Here is a 26388-nt window from a genome sequence, read left to right as displayed (position 1 = left end):
GCCTCGGAGCCGCTCTACCGCGGGGCGCTCCGCGGCGGTCCCGGCCTGCCTCGCTGTCCGAAGCGGGACTAGAACCCGGGGCCCTACAATCTCCCGACTCCCGGCGCTCTACCCATACGGCCACCGAGGCCGGGCGGGGAGGCGAGGAGGCGGGGCGGCGCGCGCGCCCGCCCGCCCGCCCGCGCGCGTGGCCGGCCGGCGGCGCGCGCCCTCCCAGCCTTCCCAGGGAATCCAGCGGCAGCAGGAAGAGGCGCTCCCCCGCCCCCCCCCACCCCCCCCCCCCCCGCGCACGCGCAGCTGGCCGGCCGGGCGGGCGCGCGCGGAGCCGCGGCGGCGGGAGGGAGGGGGGAGGGGAGGGAAGCTGCTGAGGTAAAGTTAGGGGGAGAGAGAGACTCCGTCAGCCAAGCGAGAGCCGGGGAAGCTCGGCGGCCGCCATTACTGAGCCGAGAGCGCCGGGGAGGGAACGGAGAGGTGGGACGGGGCTGCGGCGGCCGGGAGCCCGTCGGGAGCTGCGGGCCGGAGAGCGGAGAGAGCCCCGCCGGGAAGGAAAAGCCGCCGGGGGCGCCGGCGTGGAGAGAGAGCGTCCCGGGAATGCTGCCGCTCCCGCCGCCGCCGAGGAGCCGGATCCCGACGGCGCGAGGTGAGGGGAGGAATCCGGTCCCGCGGGAACGGGGCCGGCCCGGCGGCCCGCAGCGGGGCGGCCGGCCCGGCAGGCGGAAGGGGAGTGGGGGGGAGGAGGCGGCTGTAGCCCGGCGAGCCGGTGCGGCGGCCGCTGGCTGTAACCAGTTCAAAGGGCTGGGGCTGGCGTGGGGAGAGGGGAGCCGGCCCCCCCCCCCCCCTCCGCCCTCCCCGCTCGGCCCCCTCGGCACCCCCGCGGGAGGGAGGGGAGGCGGGAAGGGCAGGGAGCGGAGTGCCTGGTCCCAGACAGGTGATGAAGGCCTGAGCGATGGGAGGGTCTGAGCCTGCTGTACGAGGCTGCCAGCTGGTCACGGCTCTCCAGGGAGGGAGGAAGGCAGGAAGGGGAGCTTCCCTGCTCCTCTCTTCTTCCTTCCTCATTCCCTTCTTCCCCCTACTCCTTTAGCTTCCTCCCTTCTTCCATTCCCACTGCCTCCCCCCCCGCCTTTTCTGTTCTCCTTTCTCTGTACTTCTTTTCCTCCTTGTCGCCCCCTTCTACTCATTCTCGTCCTCTCTGTTCTTTCCCTTCTCTACTAAATTTGAACAGTTGTCAATTCCCTTCCTCCTTCCTTTCACCTTCAAATATCGCCTGATATTAAATTTCAGAAAAACTTCACTCTCCTAATGATGTGTGTGCATTTCTGTTTTTCCACCAGGTGGATTTTAAGGCTGTGAAATAGGGTAGCCAGTGGCAGTGTTGCAGCTTTCAAGCATTTTGAATCCCTTCCACCAGCATAACCTTTAGACTCTCTCCACCCAAGGAAAGCACCAGAGATATATAGATATAATGCCATAGTGTTGTAAATATAGGACATAAGGAGTATAAAACACTGTTTTAATTAAAAATAGGAGAAAGACCATTTACTTAAAAGGAAGACATACTTGTCACCTTCCCCCCAGCGTCCACCCCGCCTCTGTACCCCCCTTTTGCCCTCTCCTGTATCGCTTTTGATATCAGCGTGGAATATTTCCTTAATAAGTAGGAGGGAAACGTTTTTAATGTAGACCAAAATAGGCCTGTGGGGGTATGTGTGTATTCTTTAGTTTAGTGTCATGCAGATAACTGGAGGATTCTTATTTTTTTTCTTAATAAAGATCCTTGACAGAAATTTAAAAACTCTACACTGCAGAGTAAAAACAGTAAAGAGAGAACAGCATTTGCTGGTCAATTGGACGTCCATTTTAAACCTGTGCATTGAAGCCAGTTACAGCACTGATACTCATATACTTATTTCATAAATGAATGAGGAATTAATAAGTAGGTTTTTTTCTGTTGTGCTGTCTTACCTTCCTAAGGTTCTTCAGTATGACGGCTGTTTCCAGCAGTGACATCAGTGACCAGAGTTAAGTGCTTTCTGAAAAAACCTATACATGTTTAAAATTTATAGTACATATCTAAGCGTGGCATATTACAAATATTCATTCATGTGTGTTTTTATAAGGCCTTATTTTCCTTTGTGCTTCTTTGAAAATTATTTTTAAGAAGTGCTAAAATTCTTAAAATTCTATTTATAGTATTCTGCTGAAGCTCAGTGCTACTAGAGCTTAGGAAGCATGATGTAAATACGGTAGGTTTTTTTAAAAGAGTCTATAGTACTTAAAAGTATCACAAATTGTTTAAGCATTTGTTACATTATCACTAGCGTGTTTTAGTATAATAAGTTGTTTTTAAGCTTGGAACCTACTGAGCTTGAATAGTATGCATTTTTTTATAAAGTATCCCTATATAAAGCAGCTGCGAGTGTTGTAAAAAAGTAAATAATTGCAACCAAATGCCTTCCACTCCCTGGTATTGGACTTTATTTTAGCTAAGGTGTTGCATGTGTAGCATAATCCAATTAAATACTTTAGGCTCAGACTAAATTGTTTTAAAATGCTATATTTAGCGCTAACAGAATCAAATGCTGTATGTATTCTTGAGGTTAAAGATAAAATGTGCTTTCCTAAAGCTGTAGGTGTTTTTCCATGTGCCAACTTTGTAGGAAAGAAAAGCACTGATCATAATAATAGATTGTTGTGTGTAAGTTTCCCCTTTGGGACTTGTTTTTTGAGTAGATGGTGCAAAAATAATACCATTCTGTTTAATAAAGATATTAAAAGGATGCTGGCGATATCTTAAGACTTGCAAAAGTGTTTTCTTAAGATAAATCCCATGTGCTGGCATCCTGCAGGAATATTTTGCATAAAACTTCTGAATGCTCCACACCGCTACTTTTAGTGGACTAATATGTGGTGTGTTCTTAAGCTGGCACATGCGAGGCATCCTTCAGGGATGATGCTCTCTGACCTATACCGAAAGTTTGCAAAGCCGAAGTTCAGCGTTAAGTTCTGCTGGCGTCGTTACGTCGGCGAGAAAACCGAAAACGGTCACGTTTATGGCCGTGACGTACCTGTGAGAGTGAAGCCGGCGATGCTTCTCGCGCTGTGGTGACGGAAGAACGCTCCTCAAAGGCGCTGTTTTGGGGAGCGTTCCCCCGTGCTGGGGTGTGTGGGGGGAACTCCTGGTGCTGGGACTCCCCCACGGCCGCTAGGGGGCGCCCTGCGCCTCCCGCGGGGGGGTCCCTTCGTCTGAACGCGGCGCGGCGAGTGGGTAACGCGGGGGTTGGCCTGACCTCCCCGCGGCTTTTAAGATGCTCCAGCATACTCGTAACTGTAAGGAAAAGTTTAGTTTCAGGAAGTCCCAATAACACTGGGAATTCTGTATTAGGATCGTCAAGATTCCCCCCCCCCACCCCCCCGTATCTGTGTTATTGCTGACTTAATGGGCATACAATACTCTCATTCGGTTTTTGTGTTTTTGTGTGGTTTTTTTTTTTATTTCTTTGTGGTCCCCCGTTCCCCCCCAGCCCCCCATTTAGACCTTTAGCCTAAAGGTCAGTGTGACCTGGAGTATTCTTTTTTCAGCAGTTTTAAAAAGTACTTTTAAGGGTATTACATTTTACAGATTGTTGTTTGAACCTGCTCATCACTTCCTTACCTTTATGGATTTTAATGAAATACTTAAAGAAAAATGACTTCGAAATTCCTCATAGGAAAATCTGAAGCAACTATGGTGAAGTTGTTTTGAATTTGAGTATTAACTGCTTTTCTAGTGACTAACATCTATCGGAAGCCAAAATAATTAATCTGTGGCTAGTTCTGCACATTACATTTTGTGTTAGAGTTTTTTCTTTGGCTTTGTGTTAAAATTTCCGTGCACTTTTGCAGTTCTGCATCAGTTGACATACAAGCATGACAAAAGAATGTTTGCATTTAAAAAAGTAAAACCAATACCTGTGTGCACAATTTTGTAAAGTGTACATTTTTGCAACTTGGCATTAATTTAGTGCAGTTTTCTAATTGTTATGCATAATATTATTTGATGCTTACATACAGCTTTTCACTTGCTCGTTTCATAATTTAAAGAAGTAGTGGGTAACCAACGTCCTCATTTTACACAGGTAAAAATTACACATATGGCTTGTACAAGGTCAGACAACAAACTACTGTTTGAATTAAGTCTCAAAACTTGTGGTGTTGGGTCCTGGATCCTATACTGCAGTTCCTCATGAAGCAAAATAACGTGAAATGATCCAGATATGTGGATCAGTGAAATTTGCTGAAGTCGCTGCTGCCAGGCTGTAAATTTTTCTTTTTGCAGTGAATACATTTTAGTTCTTTTTCTGTCCTCCCCTTGATCCTTCCTTCATCATCTTCTTATTTTTCTTTCTTCTATTTTTATCAGTTCTTTCTTGGATCCCCTTCGTAAAATTTCTCTTTTAGTTCTTTTGTGTTCTTCCTGAGTAACTTTGTAAATAAGCCTCATCAGCTAGTCTTTCACTAAGAAACTTCTGGGAGCGCTATGTGTGTATTTAGCAGGAGCTTCTCCTGTACAAAAAGAATTAAGAATTTATTTTTCCTGGAAACGGGTACTGTTTCCTTTCCTGTTAAAATACAGGCTTCGAACCTGTAGTGAATGGTCTCAGATATTCAGAAATCTGTAGATAAGTAACTCAAGAGGCCTATGTTCAGACTAGTGCAATGCTGATAATTTGAACTGTTGCAGTTTACCTGTTTATTGTACCTTGATCTAATTTGTGTAGGCTGGTTTGGGGTTTATGGTTGGTTTTTTTTTTTTTTTTTTTTTTTGTGAACGACAACAACAACAATAGATTCTCCCCTGAATGCTAGGTTCCAGCTAAAGAATGATGTTCTGTTTTGAATTTAGAAATAAAATTTAGGCCTTGATTTAATTTTGGGTAATGCACTGGCGGTCTTCAGAGTATCATTGTTAATAGGAGAAATTTAGTAAACTTAGTGAGAACTAAGAGCTCTGAACTTCCATTTTAAACACAGCTTTGCATTGATTTATAAAATGAAGTTGAGCAGTTGGTTGGTTTCTCTTTTTTTAGAAATTGATTACTTTGCTTTTGTATGTAAAGAATTATGTAGGCTACATAACTATTTTAGGGATCATAGTTGTCCATCATACTAACTAAATCTGAAATGGACAGTGGTTGGGGTAATCCATTCTCATCCTCCATTTACCTAGCATGAGTAATCACCATACCACCTAAACTGTATTCCTTTTCAGTCAGAGTATCGCTATTGAAGACATTTCAAGGCATTATCCTTTACTGTCTTGTTATTGCTTGATTGAGCTCATTTCCTCATAAGCAATCTGAATCTTTTTTTTCCTAGTGTTGGCTGGTACTTGCAGAATTTTACCAGGGAGCATTGTATTTACCCTTATTTATAAGTGAGATTTCATCTACAGTTATTTAATTAAGTTTACCAGCACTTTTGAAGACAAGAATATTGGCATGTTAGTAAAGAGGACAGGACACATTAAGTGGCTAGGACCTAACAGACTTTGGTGAGTTGAAATTGTTGATGACAGAGGCATACTCTGTCTGGTTTAGTTTCTAAAAAGGATTTTGATTTGAAGAGAAGATTTCTTATGCTTGTTTAAGTGAAAAAGATACCTCTTGGTAAATATTGAATGAGAAGTAACGACATTACCTTAAGCTACATCAACACTAGATTTCTTTTTTTTTTTTTACTGATTCTTGAAGTGAAAATGATTGAATTGGTATTCTGGTATGTTTTGGGTAGAGCTGTAATTACTGATGTGCTGATAGGTCTTGGAATTTGGATACCGTACTAAATATTCGCCAATGCCAAGTTTTGGTTCTCAAAAAGTGTGAAGTGAGGGATGACTCGGTATAAAAACTTACTGTCAGCAGTAACCTGAATCCAGAGCTGTAACTTCCTTGGAATCGTGGTCTTTGATATTTGAAAGTGCTGTGCATTCAAAAGTTGTCGTACAAACCATTTCAGTGATGCCTAATGTGTTTGAATTTACTTTGTGGTCTGCTGTAGAGGTCACAGTAACTTTCTGTTGGTGTATTCATCTACTCTGCAAAGCAGACTAGACTGTGATGGTTTTTTTTCTTCAGGTGTGCTTTTCTTTGCTTGGCCAGCTAACTTAAACACTATCACAAGACTATGGTAATTGAAACTAACCCTGAAAAATACTGGTCCATAAACTCGTGCATCTAGACATTAGTGAGTGAGTAAAGGACTGCGGGAAAACACTCTTACTTTCACTGTTGGTGTTGTTTGCAGCTGCTTAAATAGTTGTTGGTCTTGAGCAATTCTGTAGAGTCTTTCAGACAACATTTCTGCTTCAGCAATGTCAGGTCTGCAGATGGTAAACATCTCTAGGTTCAAAAACAAATTCCGGAAGATATTCAGAAATACTCAGAGTATTTATTTGTAAGTTAAGTTTCTTGGCCATGGACCCATCTACAAGTTCCTGTGCAGCCACAGTTACTAAATAATGATAGGTGATTAACTATTTTAGTATTTATTACTTGCTAATAATATGTCATTCTATGCTAATGTTTAGAATTCAGCTCAGAAGGCTTTGGGGAACATGTATTTGAAAATAGGGCCTTCTCTGGCCTCTTAATGCTTCCGGCTGATCTTTTAGGAGCCTGTCTTTGAGCTTTCTGTTGTGGCAGAGTACATTGCAAAATGGCTGGTGTCCCCCTCCCCCAGGCTCCAGATACATTCTTGCAGGTAGACACACTTTTCTCTCAGTGTGTCTGCTCTTCCACATCCTTCTCTTCAGTGTCCCACAGTCTGTTTCTCCTGTGCAGCTGTCTGCTCTGCTCACCTAGCTGTGGGCATAGAGGAGTGCCACAGGTAGGAAGGAGGCAAGGGCAGGGAGTGTGACTTACCTCCTGTCTTCTCTTTCAAGTGATAGAGTTCAGCTTTGCAGCTAGGCCAGACTTAGTGCAGGACTGATGGCCTGCTAGCTAATGATTTTGATGTTGTCTGGTGCAGTAAGTTGAGAATTGCAGTATTATCGCGGTATTGGTATATCGCTTATCGCTATTGCTGAACCTTTTTTGTCCAAAAGAAAGTTACTAAAGCTGAAACTTTTTCGATTAGCTATATTATTCCCAAAGAAAAGTGGAATTACTAAGAATATACTGGCAAGCGTCAAAACAAGAAAAAGCTCTACCATACCTTCTTGGTACTATGTTTGGCACATGTACAGCATGGTGCTGCATCTTACTTAAAAATTATGCTTTTCCTTAGTTAAAAGTGGCTTACATCATGATCCAGTGCAAGTGCCTCAAGTTCCTTTCCTTTTCTGCATCTTAATATATGTATCACTGGCCTGGTATTCAAAGTCTGTGGTTTGTGTGGATGTGAACTGAAAAAGTTCCAATTTTTGGTTACTTTGTAGCAGCATCCCTGCAGTAAAATCAGCACTTAAAAATTATTAGTATAACCTTGGTATCCCAGTTGAGAATTCACATCTTCAAATGTAATTGTGCTTTCAATTTCTGATTTGTCACAGGCCTTTTAATTGAGAAATGCTGTACTACAGGTAGAAGGGTTTTAAGGTAGACTGTCTTTTTTTGTGTAATAAAATGTATATACATGTATTTAGACATACTTTCATTTTATATATTTTGTACTTACTGACTATACCAACTTCATCTTACAAAACTATATTCTAGATATTTTAGAATTCCAAATTCTTCTACATGTGATCAGTGATTTTTATATCTCACATTTTGTGTGTTATGAGACACTGGATTAATTTTTTTCAGAAGAGGCTTCTGCAACCTAGATATTGTTAAAATACCAAGTTGAACTTACGAAATCACTTAAGAATAACTGTGCCCTCCCTGTCCCAAGTATTAATAGCTGTGCTTACAGGATTTAAACCCTCTAAGTTTAGAGGAAGACCAGCTTGAGCTCAGAGTTCTGTTTATGGGTTTTGAATGAGAAAAACAATCTTCATGCATACGTGAAGTGTTGTACCTTCTCTGATTGCTGCTTCTGCTTTCATAATTTTAAAATTATTAACAGATCTTCTTTTTTGTTTCAGATCCCTCAGGGAAGGACTTACTGAAGGACACTGTTTAAATGTGTGACATTACTGCAGGAAGATCACAGCAGGATAATCATCTTGCTTTGCACCTTGTTTTCTGACAGGTAAGTTTGGGCTTTGGGTTTTCATAATCTTGTGTTTAAGCGTGAAGGTGGGTAAATAAGTACAAGATGATACACCTTATTTTCTTTATAACTACATTTGGAAATCTAAAGCCTGTAGAGACAAGGTCCTATGGTACGACTGTAGAAGGTCAGAAACTCTTCCTGCAGTTATGTCATATGTTTTGTCTCTCCTGTATTTCTTCAAAATTTTCTATTTAAACACAGAAATGATCTATTATTTTCAATTTGACGACTGAAATGAGTTGGAAAAATCAAACAGCCCCTCCTTTGAATCTGTAACAAAGAGGAAGGGGGTGGCAGGGGGCAATGAATTGGAGTGTTTTCAATTTGTTATAACAGAATTAGGCAGATTGAAGTAAGATTATTGAACTAACTTACCATGAATTTCCAATATGTATATTTTAAAACTGTACAAAACTATACAGTACCTTTAAATTAGTGGTATACTGAAAAAAAAAAAATCTTCCATTTGGGGAGAAATTTAATAATGATTACATATTTGATGTGAAACCATTATAATGTCAGGTTTTTACCAGGTTTATTACTTAATTAATATAGATTTCATTCTGTGACTTTGCTTTGTGCAATGAGTGCAAAGTAGAAACTGTATAAAAAATGAAAACAAAACCACAGTGGTTTTCAATATCTTTAGTGATTCAACTCCCACTATGGTGAAAATATTCCATGTCAGAAATTTTGTGAGAGACTAATGTGTTTGTTTTCCCTTTGTCAATGTCCTGTTTCACTTTACTTGTACTTATTCACTTAAAAAATGTATCGATTTGACAAAATATTTATTGCTGGAGGAGGAAGAACCTTTGCTATGTGAGGATGTATAGAGTATCTGAAAGTATTGATTGTTTCTAGTTGCGAATTGACAGCGTCTTCCTGATTAAATGAAGTAATCCTGTGGATGAAAATTTTTGTGTTCTAGTTTAGTCCACGTCAAATCTGTATTGTGCTGCGGCAAACAGAAAACATTTTATAGTGGAAGTGCTGACTAAACTTATTCTAATAGTTTGAATGATGCTACTATGATAAGCTTTGCTTTAGAAAGAAAACACTGGGTTTATTTGTAGTAATATAAATGCTGCTTGTGAAGGATTTACTTATGCTAAGTATTTTTATTCCCAGAGCCATTTTCTGTTAGCTCTAAATTCTGTGTTTTAAGAATATAAAAACCACAATGGAAACAGTAAAAAGCAAAATTCTAAATACAAGTTCTCTTTCTGAATGTGTCTTTGAATGAACTGATTTAAACAAAAAAAGAAAAATCATTCCTAAAACGCGGCATAAAACTTTCAGTTCTTGCAATATAAAAACTCTCAAGTATAGAAATTAGACCAAGTTTACTTTCTTCTTTATTTTGTAATGAAACTGATACTTTTTTATAAAAAAGGTACTTTCCTTGACTATGATTTCTATAACTGAAAGCTGGCTTTGTGCATGTGGCTTTTATTTTTTATTTTGGTCAACTAATTTCATTTCAGATATTGCTACATAAATACTGTGTTTCTGATCAGAATGTGGTTTTCTGTTTATAGGTGTTAGTAAGTTGGAAAGCTCTGTTGGCCAGGCATTGGTTCTATACCAGATATTAAAGGTTTCAGTATTTTTATCTTCTATTGCAACTTTTAATGATACAAATACTTCTTTTACTGCTGCATGTCTTCAGACTTAGATATGTTTTAGCAGCCGTGAATTAGTTTTAGGAATATTAAAGCATGCTTTGAGAGCTTTTTGTGTGACATATCCTACACTTTTTTTTTTTTTAACTAAAGGAAAGTATTACAGTACCATTCTCAACAAATTGTTGCTAAGAATGACAAAATACGTAACAAATAAAGCTGAGATAGATAATGAGACTAAAATTTCAGTATTGATGCTCGTTATAATTTTTCCTTCATATAAGGGCTCTTTACTGGTTTGTTTACATCATTTATGTTCTTTTTTTGTACTCGACAAATGTAAAACCCCATATACTAAGTACACTAGTCTGTACCCTTCATTTCTAGTGCAGGTGTTAGCTGTCTTTTTACCAAGAAAATGAGAAAAGTATTTTTATCAAAATATTTTCACAAAATTATAGAATGGTGTAGGTTGGAAGGGATCTCTGGAGGTCACCTTGTCCAGCTTCCCCGCTCAAGCAGCGTCACCTAGAGCAGGTTGCCCAGGACCATGTCCAGCCGACTTTGAATATCTCCCATGAGGGAACCTTTACAGCCTCTCTGGGCAACCTGTGCCAGTGTTCAGTCACCCTCACAATAAATGTGTGTTTCCTGATGTTCATATGGCACCTCCTGTGTTTCAGTCTACTTGTTTCCTCTTGTCCTGTTACTGGGCACCATTGAAAAGGGTCTGGCTCTGCCTTCTTTGCACCTTTCCTCCAAATGTTTCTACACATTAATAAGATTGCCCCTGGGCCTTCTCTTTTCCAGGCTAAACAGTCCCAGCTCTCCCTGCCTTTCCTTGTATGAGAGATGCTTTAGTCCCTTCATCGGCTTAGTGGCTCTTTGCCAGACTCTCTCCAGTAGCTCCATATCTCTCTTGTACTGTAGAACTGGACACAGTGCATCAGTTGTGGCCTCACCAGCACTGCACAGAGGGGGAGGTTCACGTACTTTGTCTAATGCCACCCAGGGTACCATTAGCCTTGTTTGCCACAAGCGCACATTGCTGGCTCGTTCGTGTTGACCTTTCTATTCACTGGGATCCCCAGGTCCTTTTCTGTAAATCTGCTTTCCAGCCAGTTCACTCCCACCATATACTGGTACGTGGGGTTATTCCTCCCTGGATGCAGGACTTTGCAGTGCACAAGGTTCCTATCAGCCTATGTCTTCAGCCTGTTGAGGTCTCCCTAAATGGCAGCAGAAAGCCCTGGTGTATCAGCCACTCCTCCCAGTTTTGTTATCAGCAGACTTGCTAAGGGTACTCTCTGCCCCATCATGCAAGTCATTAATGAAGATGTTGACCCAGTATTGGCCCCTGGACTACACTGCTAGTTACTGGCCCCCAACTAGATTTCACACCACTGACCACAACCTGTTGGGCTCAGTCATTCAGCTATTCAATTTTTTATGTTTTTCTCATAATGTAATTGTTTATAAAACAGAAAATATCTTTCCATTTGCATTATGTATGTAAGCAAAGTCTTCTAATTAATAACAGAGAGTTAGTAATAATTGTTATACTTGACCACTGCTTCAATAAAGCCACTGGAACCTTGTAATAATTCTGTGGAAGTTTGAGGGTAGATATAGTAGGCTTTGTTTACAGTTATTAAAAGTTTTGGTTTTTCTAGAAACAGAAGGAATGATACTGCATTGTAATCTTAAAATCTCAGACATAAGTCTTATTTTTCTGTACCTAGTATCCGCATGACAATATTTGTATTTTTCTGTAGAATTCAAGTTAGAAACTTCTCCTTAAAAGCATTTTACTGTTAGTATACAAATAAGGTCGTTTACTTCTGCAGATAGGTAGTGGCTGAGCCACATTGCCAACTTCCTGGTTTTACAGGTTCTCATTTTGAAAGTTTCTTTGCTGAAACCTAAAACCAAACCTACAAATGCACACACAAGTGGTGTTATTCACACAGGTAGCCATGCTATCTAGTGGAAGTATGAGCGTGGATAGAAGAGAATATGTATGTCAATGTTGTGTTTAGGGGTTTTGTGTTGTATTTATTGTAGTGGAAAATGCTTCTAGTGCCTAGTACCCATAAGCTGTGAAAGAAAACAGTAATTTGGGGCTTTGGGTGTGGGGGTTTGGTTTTGGTGGTGTGTTTTTTTTTTTGTTTGTTTTGTTTTTGTTTTTTTAGAAGTGTGCTGATCATCTATCAAAATAGGTGATGAACTATTATTAAACTGTGCCTAAAACCTGTTTCCTGTTTATTTTTAAATTTATAATATAAGTAGCATTAACAGGAATGACTTATGAGTTTAGGATCTCATTTAAAGTTGTACAGTTTTCATATACACAGAAAACAATTTCAGGGTGAGCAAGCAGAAGTGCTTTTTAAAACTTTTCTCTCGTGAATATTAGAAAGAAATACCTGCAAGCTCTAAATTTTTTTTTCCTCTTTGTTTTCTTTAGGAAGATGATCCTCCTCATCCTGATTATCTGAAGTTCTCTCGATGACAAGCTGAAGCAGGAACAATTGAAAGCTATCTGGAACCCTGGATATACAACTTAAATTTGTAGGAACCTTTCCAGAATGAAAACCACATACAGTTACCTTGATAATTGCAAAAGGATGAGAGGAAAGTTATGATGGCAAAAAACAAAGAGCCACGTCCCCCATCTTATGCTGTTAGTATTGTTGGACTGTCTGGAACTGAAAAGGACAAAGGTAATTGTGGAGTTGGAAAGTCGTGTTTGTGCAATAGATTCGTTCGTTCAAAAGCAGATGAATACTATCCTGAGCATACCTCTGTGCTTAGCACAATTGACTTTGGAGGAAGAGTTGTTAACAATGATCACTTTTTGTACTGGGGTGACGTAACACAAAGTGGTGAGGATGGAATTGAGTGCAGAATTCATGTAATTGAACAGACTGAGTTCATTGATGATCAGACTTTCTTGCCTCATCGGAGTACGAATTTACAACCATATATAAAACGTGCAGCTGCCTCCAAACTGCAGTCAGCAGAAAAACTAATGTACATTTGCACAGATCAATTAGGCTTGGAGCAAGACTTTGAGCAAAAACAAATGCCTGAAGGGAAATTAAGCATAGATGGGTTTGTATTGTGCATTGATGTAAGCCAAGGATGCAATAGGAAGTTTGATGATCAACTTAAATTTGTGAATAATCTCTATATCCAGCTCTCAAAATCTAAAAAACCCATAATAATAGCAGCAACGAAATGTGATGAATGTGTGGATCATTACCTGCGAGAGGTTCAGGCCTTTGCTTCAAATAAGAAGAACCTTGTGGTAGTGGAAACATCAGCAAGATTCAATGTCAATGTTGAAACATGTTTTACTGCACTGGTACAGATGATGGATAAAACTCGTGGTAAACCGAAAATAATCCCCTATCTGGATGCCTATAAAACTCAAAGACAGCTGGTTGTTACAGCAACAGATAAGTTTGAAAAACTTGTCCAAACTGTGAGAGACTATCATGCAACTTGGAAAACTGTTAGTAATAAACTGAAAAACCACCCTGATTATGAAGAGTACATAAATTTGGAAGGAACAAAAAAGGCCAAAAATACGTTTTCAAAACACATAGAGCAGCTTAAACAGGAACATATTAGAAAAAGAAAAGAAGAATATATTAATGCATTGCCAAGAGCTCTTAATACTCTTCTGTCAAATCTTGACGAGATTGAACACTTGAGCTGGTCAGAAGCGTTGAAATTAATGGAGAAAAGGCCTGACTTCCAGTCCTGCTTTGTAGTGCTTGAAAAAACACCCTGGGATGAAACTGACCATATAGATAAAGTGAATGACAGAAGGATTCCATTTGACCTTCTCACCACGCTAGAAGCAGAAAAAGTTTATCAAAACCATGTGCAGCATCTTATATCTGAAAAAAGGAGGGTTGAAATGAAGGAGAAATTCAAAAAAACTCTTGAGAAAATCCAGTTCATTTCACCCGGACAGCCATGGGAAGAAGTTATATGTTTTGTGGTGGAGGACGAAGCATTCAAATACATCACTGATGCAGACAGTAAGGAAGTGTATGGTAGGCATCAGAGGGAGATTGTTGAAAAAGCCAAAGAGGAGTTTCAGGAAATGCTTTTTGAACATTCAGAGCTGTTTTATGACCTGGATCTTAATGCAACACCAAGTTCAGATAAAATGAGTGAAATTCATGCAGTTCTGAGTGAAGAACCTAGATACAAAGCTTTACAGAAACTTGCACCTGATAGAGAATCTCTTCTGCTTAAACACATAGGATTTGTTTATCACCCAACTAAAGAAACCTGTCTCAGTGGCCAGAATTGCACGGACATTAAAGTAGAGCAGTTACTTGCTAACAGTCTACTGCAACTAGACCATGGCCGCTCAAATTTATACCACGATAGTGCCAATATTGATAAAGTCAATCTTTTCATTTTGGGGAAAGATGGTCTTGCACAAGAACTGGCAAATGAAATTCGGACACAATCCACTGATGATGAATATGCATTAGATGGAAAAATATATGAACTAGATCTTAGGCCAGTTGATGCAAAATCCCCATACCTGTTGACTCAATTGTGGACATCAGCCTTCAAGCCACATGGTTGTTTCTGTGTGTTTAACTCTATTGAATCGCTGAATTTTATTGGGGAGTGCATTGCAAAAATAAGGGCTGAAGCAGCTCAGATAAGGAGAGACAAGTATATGGCTAATCTTCCATTTACGTTAATACTGGCTAACCAGAGGGATAGTGTCAGCAAGAACCTGCCTATTCTGAGACATCAGGGACAGCAATTGGCAAACAAATTACAGTGTCCTTTTGTAGATGTGCCTGCTGGTACATATCCACGTAAATTTAATGAGACCCAAATAAAACAAGCTCTGAGGGGAGTACTGGAAGCAGTTAAACACAATTTTGATGTTGTAAGTCCAGTTCCCGCCATTAAGGATCTGTCAGAAGCTGACTTGCGAATTGTCATGTGTGCCATGTGTGGCGATCCGTTTAGTGTGGATCTTATTCTTTCACCCTTCCTTGATTCTCACTCCTGTAGTGCTGCTCAGGCTGGCCAGAATAATTCTGTGATGCTTGATAAAATAATAGGTGAAAAGAGGCGCCGAATACAGATAACTATATTATCATATCATTCTTCAATTGGTGTAAGGAAAGATGAACTTGTTCATGGATATATACTGGTCTATTCTGCGAAGCGGAAGGCATCCATGGGAATGCTTCGGGCGTTTCTTTCTGAAGTCCAGGATACGATTCCTGTCCAGTTAGTGGCTGTTACTGATAGCCAGGCAGACTTCTTTGAGAATGAAGCAATCAAGGAACTCATGACTGAAGGAGAACACATAGCAACAGAGATTACTGCTAAGTTTACAGCTTTGTATTCATTATCTCAATATCATCGTCAAACTGAGGTTTTCACATTGTTCTTCAGTGATGTATTAGAGAAGAAAAACATGATTGAAAGTTCTTATATGTCAGACAGCACAAGGGAAACAACACATACAAGTGAAGACGTTTTTCCAAGATCTCCCAGAGGAAGTTCACTTGACTATAATTATCCAGATTCAGAGGATGATACTGAAGGACCACCACCTTACAGTCCAATTGGTGATGATGTAAGGTTACTCCCAGCACCTAGTGACCGTTCAAAGTACCGATTGGATTTGGAAGGAAATGAGTATCCTATTCACAGTACACCTCTTAATTGTCATGACCATGAACGCAACCATAAAGTGCCTCCTCCAATAAAACCGAAACCACTTGTTCCAAGAACAAATGTGAAAAAACTGGATCCTAACCTCCTGAAAACAATTGAAGCAGGTATTGGCAAAAACCCCAGGAAACAACCTTCTCGAGTGCCTGCGGCACCACCAGAAGATATAGACCAATCTGACAACTATGCTGAACCTATTGACACTATTTTCAAACATAAAGGTTTTGCAGATGACATCTACGCGGTCCCAGATGATAGTCAGAATCGTATTATTAAAGTTAGAAACTCAATTGTTATAAATACCCAAGGTGAGGAAGAAAATGGGTTTTCTGATAGAATATCCAAAAGTCATGGGGAAAGAAGGCCGTCAAAATACAAGTATAAGTCTAAGACTTTGTTCAGCAAAGCTAAGTCTTACTATAGGCGAACACATTCAGATGCAAGCGATGATGAGGCTTTCACCACCTCGAAAACTAAAAGAAAAGGAAGACATCGTGGAAGTGAAGAAGACCCACTTCTTTCACCTGTTGAAACATGGAAGGGTGGCATAGATAACCCTGCTATTACATCGGATCAAGAATTGGATGATAAAAAAACGAAAAAGAAAATTCACAAACCAAAAGAAGATAAGAAGGTAAGTCGATTTAAATTTTATTTACAGCTTCTGGTGCATTGCAAGAATGGAAGAGTCAAAATATGCAAAAGTTGCACGACATGTTGAAACAAGTGCTTTAAAATTTTGATGTAGCATTGTTTGATTTTTGTCCAAGTTTCTACTTAACCTGCTTGGAACTAGCAAACCCGAGGGAATGAGATGACTTGTCTACCTATCAGCTGTTCAATAAGTTTCAGTTCTAGTCACCTCTGCATGTACATGTGCAGTCTCCCTTCCGTATGAGTAAGTGAAGGCAGAATTTGGTCTGCAGATCCTTCTTTGTTGATCGTAACAGGGTTTTTTTTGTTTTGTTTTGGTTGGTGTTTTGGTTTTTTTTCTTTTTTTTTTTTTTTAAAAAAAGCTGCTATATGAGTTCTTGGGTAGAACTGGTTCTTTCAGTTCTTGCAGTTCTGGCTATTGGAATGAAGTTTAGGGCAGGTGAATGAAAGGGTTGCTTTCTTTTTAATTCTCAATTGTCTACCTGTAACTCTAAAACAAGATTGTGGAAAGGAAACTTTGTATAGTGGTTTTACTGACTGCTGCATTTTCCTAGTGTAGGCAAGCAAGTAATCAAATTGAAAGCTGTGCTACCTGTACAATTCTCTATTCAAACAAAAAAAAAGGGGGGGGGAAAAATGCATGCCCAGTGTGGGTTTCTGAGTAATAATAATGTGACATTCTGAGTTGAAAAATGTCAACATTTTATTTTGATCTTTATGCTTGATAGTTACTTATTTTTTGACTTAACTACTTTAAAAACTGTTATATCAAGGTAGTGTTGTGGTGTAGGTACTGGATATATACTCTTTATAGTTTAGATTTTAATTTTAGGCTAGCCATCATTGTCTTGCGTAGTTGGTTTTTTTTTTAACACTAAATCGGAAGCATTCCTAGTCAGTTAGATATTTTCTTTCTTGTCTCAAAATAAGTCAATCTTTTTAATGCTGTCTTTTGTAGCATTTTAAAATAGTCCCTTTTACTGTTAATCTGACAGTACTTGAATAGAAACAGGTTTTGTTTAAGTAGAACATAGTTACATTTTTACTGAAGGATTAAATTTTGAATTGTACTTCCTAGTATGCAGCTGTGACTTGAATTACACAAGACTGATTTAAAGGACACTAAATTTTCATACTCATAAGCATAGATAATGATGTCTTGTGGGCATAAAATCATATGGTTAAAGATACTTTGAAGTTATTCTTTTTGGGAAACTTAATTTTTTTTAAAATAACTTATATACTTTTGATTAAAATAATCTTGCTACATAGAAATCGAAATGTAGTATTCATAATCCTCCTGCTGTCTCAGCTGTGTTGAGTTGACAGAAAGTTCCTCCAAGTTGGATATTTATGTTTAAACTGCGTAGACCTACTATAGTGGGGTCTTCTCTTCCTGGCGTTGTGTCAGGAAACCCACTAGTATCTCTACCAAAGCCTCTACTTTTGGCTTTTGCCTGTTGAGAGGCAGCCTTAGTTGGAAGTTTCAGGCTGTTCCAAATTTTTGTAGTGGTAAAGACTTTTGAAGAGTACAAGAGTTGTTTCAAGTTTTGTTTTTAATGCACCTCTTGGTTATGTGATTGTTTTTGGTTTTGTTTGTTTTGGGGTGGTTTTTTGGTTTGGTTTGGTTTTTTTTTTTTTTTTTTACTTGCAAGTTGTGGTCCAGGGCTGATACTTTCAAATTAGTCAGAGAAAGCTTTTAATAGCAGAAGTACAAATTATTGTAATGATGGAGAAAGCAAATTTAACTTGATAGCTAAAATGTTTGCAAGCATTCAAAATATCTAAGAATGTTGAGTGCTTAGTGCTTTTGATAAGTAGTGACTTCTGTGTGTGTTGACTTGCATTATGTTGGACGGAGAGTAGTTCAGTTCACGTGATGAGTCATTCTAGTTCGTAATATACTCCCTTGGTGTTTTTTTAACTGTTGATTTTTTTTTTTCAGGAGTTTTATTGGTTTCGGAACTTATTCACCATGTTTTCCTGTGTTGTTTTAGATGAGCAGCTAGCAGTCTTTAATTACAAAAACTCAAAAATGATTCAAATGATATTTTCCTTGTTGAGTGTTATTTAGTCCATGTGAGAGATGTTAGCGCACAGCTATTTACAGATTACTTCCTGTTTTTTTGACAACTTTGACTGTGTAAATGTGAAAGCGAGAAATAAAACTTTTGTGCTCTTTTCTGAATATTTCTTAAAGCTCTTACTGATACTTTTTCTAAATTGTTCAGCTGTATGTAAAGGAAATGCAAGATACACATGTAACTATTCCTGCTATAATTATAGTGATTCTGAAATACAGAAATCTTAGGAACAAAATGAATTTGTTTGGAAAAACTCAACCTTTGAAGTCTGAGGTCCTCATTGTCTTTGTCAAGGATTATGACTTGATTTTTTTTTTTTTTTTTTTTAAAAATCAGCTTTGTAGTATGATGTTGCTTTTTAAAACCTAAATAGAATGTAACATTCTTGATACTCCTTTGATCTTTGAGGAGTTTGAGATGTGGTGTTTCTGGGTGGGTTTCTTGTATGGTATTGCAGAAATCTCCTATGCACTATCATTTGTGGTTTTTGTACTTCAGTTTTCAGTTATGCAAAGCAGGTTTCATATAGACAAAAAATTTGCCTATGCAGATTTTTACATTTGGGATTTCTTGGGTTTGGTTCTTTTTTCCCCCCATTTATGACAATTACTTTAAAATTAAACACAACGGAAGTTTCTGACAGTGGTATTTACTTTCCTCTTGGAGGTTCTGGAAAATGTTTTAAAGGCAGACCCACAATAAGAAAACATATAAAGTGTTTCAAGAAAGAGGCATGAACTTGCTTGTTCTGTCCTGATGCTTTCAGACCCTAGTCTCCTAAATTACAAGATGAAATCATATAAAGGTAGAGCACTAGGACAGATATAGGGAGGCAGGTGATGGATGTAGAGTGATTGTATGATTCCCTTCAAAAAATTGAAGGGAAAAGGGTAAGAGCTGGATGGGTAGGAAGGAGGAAGAGAGTTCCGGCAAACAATAGAGTAGGAAAAACAACAGTTCATTTTTACAACCCTGAAATTAATAGTTGTAGTTTGACTGATCTGCTAAGACATACGTACCAAACTTTTTTAAAAAATCTGTTGTGAACACGTTAATAAAGGCAGAAGTAAGTACTCAGAATTGTACTACTTGTTGCTATTGGGAACCATACATTATAATGTTTTACTGTGGAAAGTATAGCAATGAAAAATCTGTGGCGAGCAGGTAACATTACTTGCAAGGTCCTCTAACATTGCTTACTACCAAAGGAAATTAAACAATTTAAAACTGAGACCAGTTAAGTAAGTGTGCTTTGGTCTTAATTATTTGTCCACTGTTGTTGTCCATAACAGTGGGTTTGTGTTCTCAGATCTTGTTTCTATATACTGGTGGCCAGATCTGTAAGAACCATCTTTGAACTCTTGTTTCCAATTATCACAGAACTGATTCCTGTAAAAACTTGTATCCCCTCATTCTCACTATTCTTAAAACTCCTCCAGAACTTCTATTTCCTCTGTATTATGGTGAGGAATCTTCTTGCAATTACCAGTTTTCACCTTTCCTTGTGGGTAACCTTTCGCCTGAAGTGTTTTTTCTTTTTGTGGTATCTGTCAACTATGAACAGGTAAAGAGAGTCATCTGTGAATAGGTGAAGAGAATATAGCTGCTTCTTGACCTCTTATGTTTTCGAGTGAGGATGACAGAAGCTGTCTATAGTATTGCAAATAATGTCATAGTAGTGCACTATATAATCTCAATATTTGTTGACCTGTACTAGAAATTACTACCTGATACAATTGTGTGATTGCACCCAACTTTTTCTTAGCCGCATTTATTGTCACGTTATTCCTAATGTCACGTCATTAGGAACCAAGCCTATTCGTGGTCTTGGTAATTTCCAGCTAATGACTTCCTACCATATAGTCCAGGTGGTTTATAGTACATGCACATTATGGTACATACACACATGTATAGTACATACACATCATTTGTGTACATTATAGTACATGCTACATGCATGTTCCAGTGCGTGCTTTTTCCATTAGTCGATGACTCTGTCCTTTTTGTTGTTGAATATGATCCTGTTTCTGTTACTCCAGTTGTCACGGTAGTTTCCTATATGCCACCATCAAATGCCTTACTAAAGTCCAGGTTGGTAAAACCAACTGATCATTGTAGTTTCTTTGCCTGAAGAAAAGAATACATGTTTTAATGGAGAAGGTTGAATCAGTCTAGCATAGTCTTAACTTGTGATACACCCCCCTCCTATCCTGTTTCATGTTATTACCATGTTTCTAAATGTTCTGAAAAATATTGTATGGCCTTGCATGTGCTGTTAACTAGTGGACTGTTAAACTTTTTCTGGTAGGGAAGTATATGAAGAAAAGCAGAGAGAAGAAAAAAAGAAAGCAGACTGGCTTCAGAGTCATAGGACTTGTTAGCCAAGTTGGTGTGGAGTTGCGTGCACGCTATGCTTGAAAGCTTTCAAGTGCATGGTGTGTGCTGGTATTTGTGAAGCTATGATGTGCTTTTTTTTTCTCCTACAGAACTTTTTTCTGTAAAAGTTTCTCATATGAAAAAGCACCTAGTCCTTTCTGCTGTTATTATGCAAAGTATTTCTCAGATTAAATGTATTTTCTAGAGTGAATTTGCCCCTATATCAACATGCTTTCTATGTTTGATTATCTGTTCCTTTACCAATGTTCACAAACGTGGGAGGAACTAAGCACAGAGAACAATGTTCAATGTTCATATGCAACTTTGCCTCAGCTGTTTCCTCTTTGTCAAGTTAGACTTCTCCAGCTGAGATGTGTGCTCATTTGTTTCCATGTCTTTTTCAAAAATTGCAAGTGGGAACTGCAAGTAGATGCTTATCTCAATTATAATTTTTAACACTGTAACAGTAAGGTCTAGTATAGAACAATTATTGTCTGTTGGTATGCACCAGTCTCTTTAAAAGCAGCAGCCTTGCAGGCCATATAATAAATTAATTTTGTCTTTAGTTTAACTTGATTAGTTTGGAGTTATGGGGCAACAGAGAGAAAATGCAGAAAATTTCAGAACATGAAAGGGCAGTGAAAATTCCTAGAGGATAAGGATCTTGCTGTAGGAAGCCTTCTTGCATCTCATACAGGAGGAACGTCTTCACGTGTGTGCAGTAACCCTAAAGCAGTTTATGCGTTGATCAAAGGCCCAAAGTGCTCTTTGGCTTTTCATTGTTCTTACCATCTTCTCATGTGTAAACAAGCTTGATAGAAATATTTTTTTTATTACTTATAAATTATTATTGATTTATCTATTGTGATTATTACTACATTAAATAATTGCAAGTTATTTATGACCCTTGTCTTAATTTAGTAATTCCCTGGACAGCAGGGAGCCTGCATGGTCTGGAAACCTGTAGCTATTCTGTATAGTTTCAATTAATAACTTATTATTTATCTTTACTATGGAATTGATGAGTATTAAAAATTTACCCATCTAATCTAGAGCTCTTACCTTTGTGAACACTTTGAGATATGTTGAGTGTCTAATTTAGGCTGTATTTTTTTCCCCTCTTATAAAGTATAGGTTTTTTAGTTTTTATCCTCCCCAGCATATCAAGAACAGCAAATATCCTGAATACATTTCTGCAGAGGGAAAGGCAGAGCCTCATCTTGAAATAAAGGCTTCTTGCCTTGTTGTGGAAGAATTATTTTGTTAATACATTTGTAAAAGGAAGAATAAGATTACTATGAGTATCTTTCCTTTTTTCTTTGTACGGAAGAAATTATTTGAAGTACTTCTGAAAACAAATTCTAACTACAGAGATCTTGTAAACAATGTAGTTGATTAACTGACCAGTGATCATTCTTTGACATGCCATTGTTAAAAGTTAAATGTGAAAAAGTTTCAGAAATTCACTATTTTTGTTCTTTGACCAACAGTCAATAGTTTTATTATTCAAGGTCTGATTTTCTTAAATTTTTTTGTGACTGGTGTTTCCAGCTGTGTTGTTAAATTAAATCTGAAAAATAGTGCTTTAAAACATTATGCCTTGTAACCTTGTTTGCAAACAACATTCATTGTTTCCAAAGAAGATTGTGAATTGCATTCTTTACATTTTCCTTTATACCCAGATGATTGTAGGTTGCTTTTTACTTTAAATTATTCTGAAAACTTGTCTCAATATTTCAGCAAGAAAAATCCAATAGCACCTAGTTGGATTCTCACATAGCTTACTCTGGCTTGTTTTAGAACACAATATTAGTACAGGTTTGATGTCTACTTTTCTATGCTTAATCTTGTTTGCTCACATTATAACTTCAAAACTATATGAAATTTTATTTTCAACTATTACTGAAATAGTGTTAGGTACTGTATAGCCCAGGTGCCTTGATCTCAGTTTTAATAAGGCTATGGTAAATGTGAGAAATGGGAGATCAACTTCCATTTTTATTCAGCTGTTTTTGTGTAAATTCAGTGGTTGATTTAGCAAAGTATTATCTACTTCAGACTGGAACGTACAGTGATGATTTTTATTTTTTTTTTTCCTTCCTGAGGAGTATAGGAAGTATCAAAGTATGTACTTTCAGGTTTCATCTGTTCAAATTTAGCACTCTTAAAATGCATATTTGGAGCCATATGCCTTTTTGAGTCTCCGTAGTTTAAAACTTAGTGTAACAAGCTGGAACTCTAAAAATGGCAGAAGGCATGAGGGGAAGAAAGAGAGAGCATGTTAAGGACCATCATCTGCATTATTCATATGTCGTATAGTTTCTGAAGAGCTAGCCATGAATTAGAGATTACAAATACTTTATTAAGCCTATTAAATGAATGTTGTTCATGCTGTGTGGTTTTATGAAATATTTTAATAGTCCTGAATGTATTGACTTTGCTCTCCATGACCCTACAGCTGACTGCAAACGAAGCAGGCAGAAAATTTCCTTTGTGTTAAAAGTAGTAGTGAAGTGTTTGGGAGGTAAAGTGGCTGAATTTCCCCTTTGATAAATGCATTATGATGGTAGTTCTGGTGGGGTGGGGGTGGGAAAAAAAAGGAAGGGGAGCCCTTCTTGAACAAAGAGGACTTGCTAGAGTAAGCAGCCCATCCATAAAAGGGGGTTGATAGACAGGTTCAGGCAGTTTTTTAGTTTTCTAAGTGAATTTTAAAAGGTTGTATTTAAGTGCATTGTACTCTCAAGACTCAGAGCTGGCTGAAGTCTCAGTCTAGTTTCTCTGTAGAAGGTGAGTGCTGCTTACCTCGTTCCCTGGTACCTCCAGTCAAGAGGGTTAATCTTGAGTATACTGTAAATCTACATTTTCATGGTTTTTTGCTTTTTATAAAAATATTTCTAGTTTTGAAATCAAAAATTGTATATTGTGCCATGCTAGAATACATGCATTCGTGTTTACCTTGTCTTTTATAAAGAAGATTTCAGCTAATTTTTGCAACGCATTTCACTGATTAAACTACTGTAATTAAAGCAATATGGTGGGTAAATGCTTTTGGTATCAGCAACACAAGGCAACTTTGGGATTCTTAGAGTTAAAATGCTTTCCTGCATCTGGATGGTGCATTTGGATCAGCTGGAGGTTTGGCATTAACCTTTGTTAGGGTATGAAGAGAAGTTGTCTTTGGCACGAAGCAAGCGGTGAATGTTGGAAAGCTTAATCAATTATAAAAAGAAACAGATTTATATGAAAACTAAGGATTTCAGCTTTATGGTCTTGGGCTTGTGTTTTAATTACTAACATGAAACAGTGGTTTGTGAAACAATGAGCTTTTTGCTAGGATTAACTAACCAAACTTTTGTGCTGATTGTTGTCTTCTCTAACTCGGTGCCTATTAGTCCTTTTTTATTATGATGTAGAAGCAGCATACAAAATTGTCTTTGACTGTCCCTAAATTAGTGCTCACTGTATGCAGTGTTAGGTGACTGCTGTATTGGTGGGGAGAGGAGCAGAACTATTGAACTGAAAATATTTGTGGCAAAATCATAATCTCTCTGCCAAAATCAAGGAATTTAGAAATGATTCACCTTTTTCAGGTGCTGTTTAACTAAATGAATAATTCAGTGTTGTGGTGGGTTGACCCTGGCCGGATGCCAGGTGCCCACCAAAGCTGCTGTGTCACTCCCACTCCTCAGCTGGACAGGGGAGAGAAAATACAATGAAAGCCTCGTGGGTTGAGATAGGGACAGGGAGATCATTCACCAGTTACTGTCACAGGCAAACTGGACTCAACTTGGTGAAAATTAATTTAATTTATTGCTAATTAGAAGTCAGAGTAGGGTAATGAGAAATAAAATGAAATCTTAAATGACCTTCCTCCCACCCCTCCCTTCTTCCGGGGCTCAACTTCACTCACGAATTCTCTACTTCTTCCCCACCAGTGGCACAGGGGGACAGGGAATAGGGGTTGTGATCAGTTCATCACTTGTTGTTTCTGCTGCTCCTTCCTCCTCAGAGGAAGGACTCCTCACAGTTTGCCCCTGCTCCAGTGTAGGGTCTTTCCCATGGGAGACAGTCCTCCACAAACTTCTCCAACGTGAGTCCTTCCCATGGGCTACGGTTCTTCGGAAGCTGCTCCAGCATGGGTTCCCCATGTGGTCACAAGTCCTTCCAGGAGCCTGCTGCAGCATGGGCTTCCCATGGGGTCACAACCTCCCTCAGGCATTCACCTGCTCTGGCATGGGGTCCTCCATGTGCTGCAGGTTGATATCTGCTCCACCGTTAACCTCCATGGGCTGCAGGGAGGTATTCTCACTCCTGTCTTCTGGCTGCTGCTGTGCAGTTGGTTTGTCTTTGTTTTTTTTTTTTTTCCCTTCTTAAATTATGTTATCCCAGTGGCCCTACCACTGTTGCTGATGGGCTCGGACTTGGCCAGTGGTGGGTCTATCTTGGAGCCGGCTGGCATTGGCTGTATCGGACATAGGGGAGGCTTCTGGCAGCTTCTCATAGAAGCCACCCCTGTAGCCTCCTCACTACCAAAACCTTGCCGTGCAAACGCAATACAAATGTTTAACAATGTTTTTGTTTAAATATTGTTTCATTAGAGAACTTTTAAAAGTTAACTTTACAGAGAAAAATTTATGATAGTCATTATCTTTCTTTACTAGCAGATTCAAAAGTTCCATGCTAAGACTGATGGATCAGAAAAGCTGCTATTTTTTTTCAGAGCGGAGAACAGGGATTACAAAAAAGCTTTCACTAAAGCTTATTTTTCTTAGAAATAAGACCTGAATTTTTTTCTGAAGTCAGTTGATCTTTTGACAAAGATCAGGTCTCTTGCACAGTAATATGCCTTTTCATTCAGAGCAAGTTCTCCGCTTAAGAAGTCTAGATATGCAACTTGAGGAAAGCATGGGTGTCTCAGATCAGGAAATAACATAGTGGTTTTTTAAAATCATAAAATTTTCTTGTTAATTTGCAGAAGTATTTTTTGTGAGGGTTGTGTAGATAGTGTTATTTGCAGAAAGATTGGATTTGTGCTGTTGTTGGAGAGTTCACCCGCTCTCATTCCCCAAAGGAAAGGGAAACCATGAGAGAGAGATTTTGATAAATATTGGACAGGAGAGAGACAAAATACATAATGATACATAATGGGAAATAGCTGATAAAATTATTATTGTAACTTTATCTGCCTTGTGATACCTAACTTCATGTTAATAGAATAGCCCTGCAACTGTCATCTCTTCTCCTACCTTACTTCTAGAGCAGCTTGAAAAGGACTTCAGGGTTTTTTTTCCTTTTTTTTCTTTAGTCTTTATTCTTCTTTGAATTCTTTAGACAAATTCTCACTTTCCAAATTAGAGATGAAACTGATTGTTTCAGATAGACAATTCAGCTAAGAAACCTTTCTACTTTTTTGAGTGTATAATGTTATACTTGATAGCTCAGTCCCTTCAACTATTCTTCTAAACACAGAACAATTGTTAGAAAAAAAACATTCTTTATTCTGGCTTTGCGGACATATTTGATATTTCATAGTGTGTCCAGGTATTCTACACAGATAATGAAATTCATTAGTATTACAATTGTCATAAAAATTCTGTAAAATCCTAGTTTATTATTCCATTAACCAGATTGCTTTCCACTCACACCAGCAAAATTTGTTTATATTTAATTATGTTATGCTAATATCATGTCTTAATCAGAGACACACGCAGTCTTTTTCTATC

The 26388-nt window shown here is 38.6% G+C and overlaps 1 protein-coding gene across 4 annotated transcripts in view; it reads left to right on the top strand.

The window, feature by feature from the left end:
* The first annotated feature begins 355 nt into the window (after positions 1 to 355).
* The window catches only part of ARHGAP5 (Rho GTPase activating protein 5), a 46826-nt gene continuing 20793 nt past the window's right edge, over positions 356 to 26388 (top strand). For 2 of the 4 annotated variants that reach the window (XM_054198566.1, XM_054198567.1), the window contains exons 1-3: positions 356 to 640; positions 8066 to 8172; positions 12289 to 16185. In XM_054198566.1, the coding sequence (XP_054054541.1) occupies positions 12463 to 16185 (3723 nt within the window). In that variant the 5' untranslated portion in view covers positions 356 to 640; positions 8066 to 8172; positions 12289 to 12462. Of the gene's footprint in view, positions 641 to 8065; positions 8173 to 12288; positions 16186 to 18150; positions 18577 to 26388 lie in introns of those variants that run through there. The other 2 variants (XM_054198568.1, XM_054198564.1) reach the window with 2 other exon arrangements.

Source organism: Rissa tridactyla, chromosome 4, assembly GCF_028500815.1.
Source record: "Rissa tridactyla isolate bRisTri1 chromosome 4, bRisTri1.patW.cur.20221130, whole genome shotgun sequence".
Taxonomy (NCBI): Eukaryota; Metazoa; Chordata; class Aves; order Charadriiformes; family Laridae; genus Rissa; species Rissa tridactyla.
The sequence above is the reverse complement of the archived record's forward strand: the minus strand, read 5'-3'. Positions and strand labels throughout refer to the sequence as shown.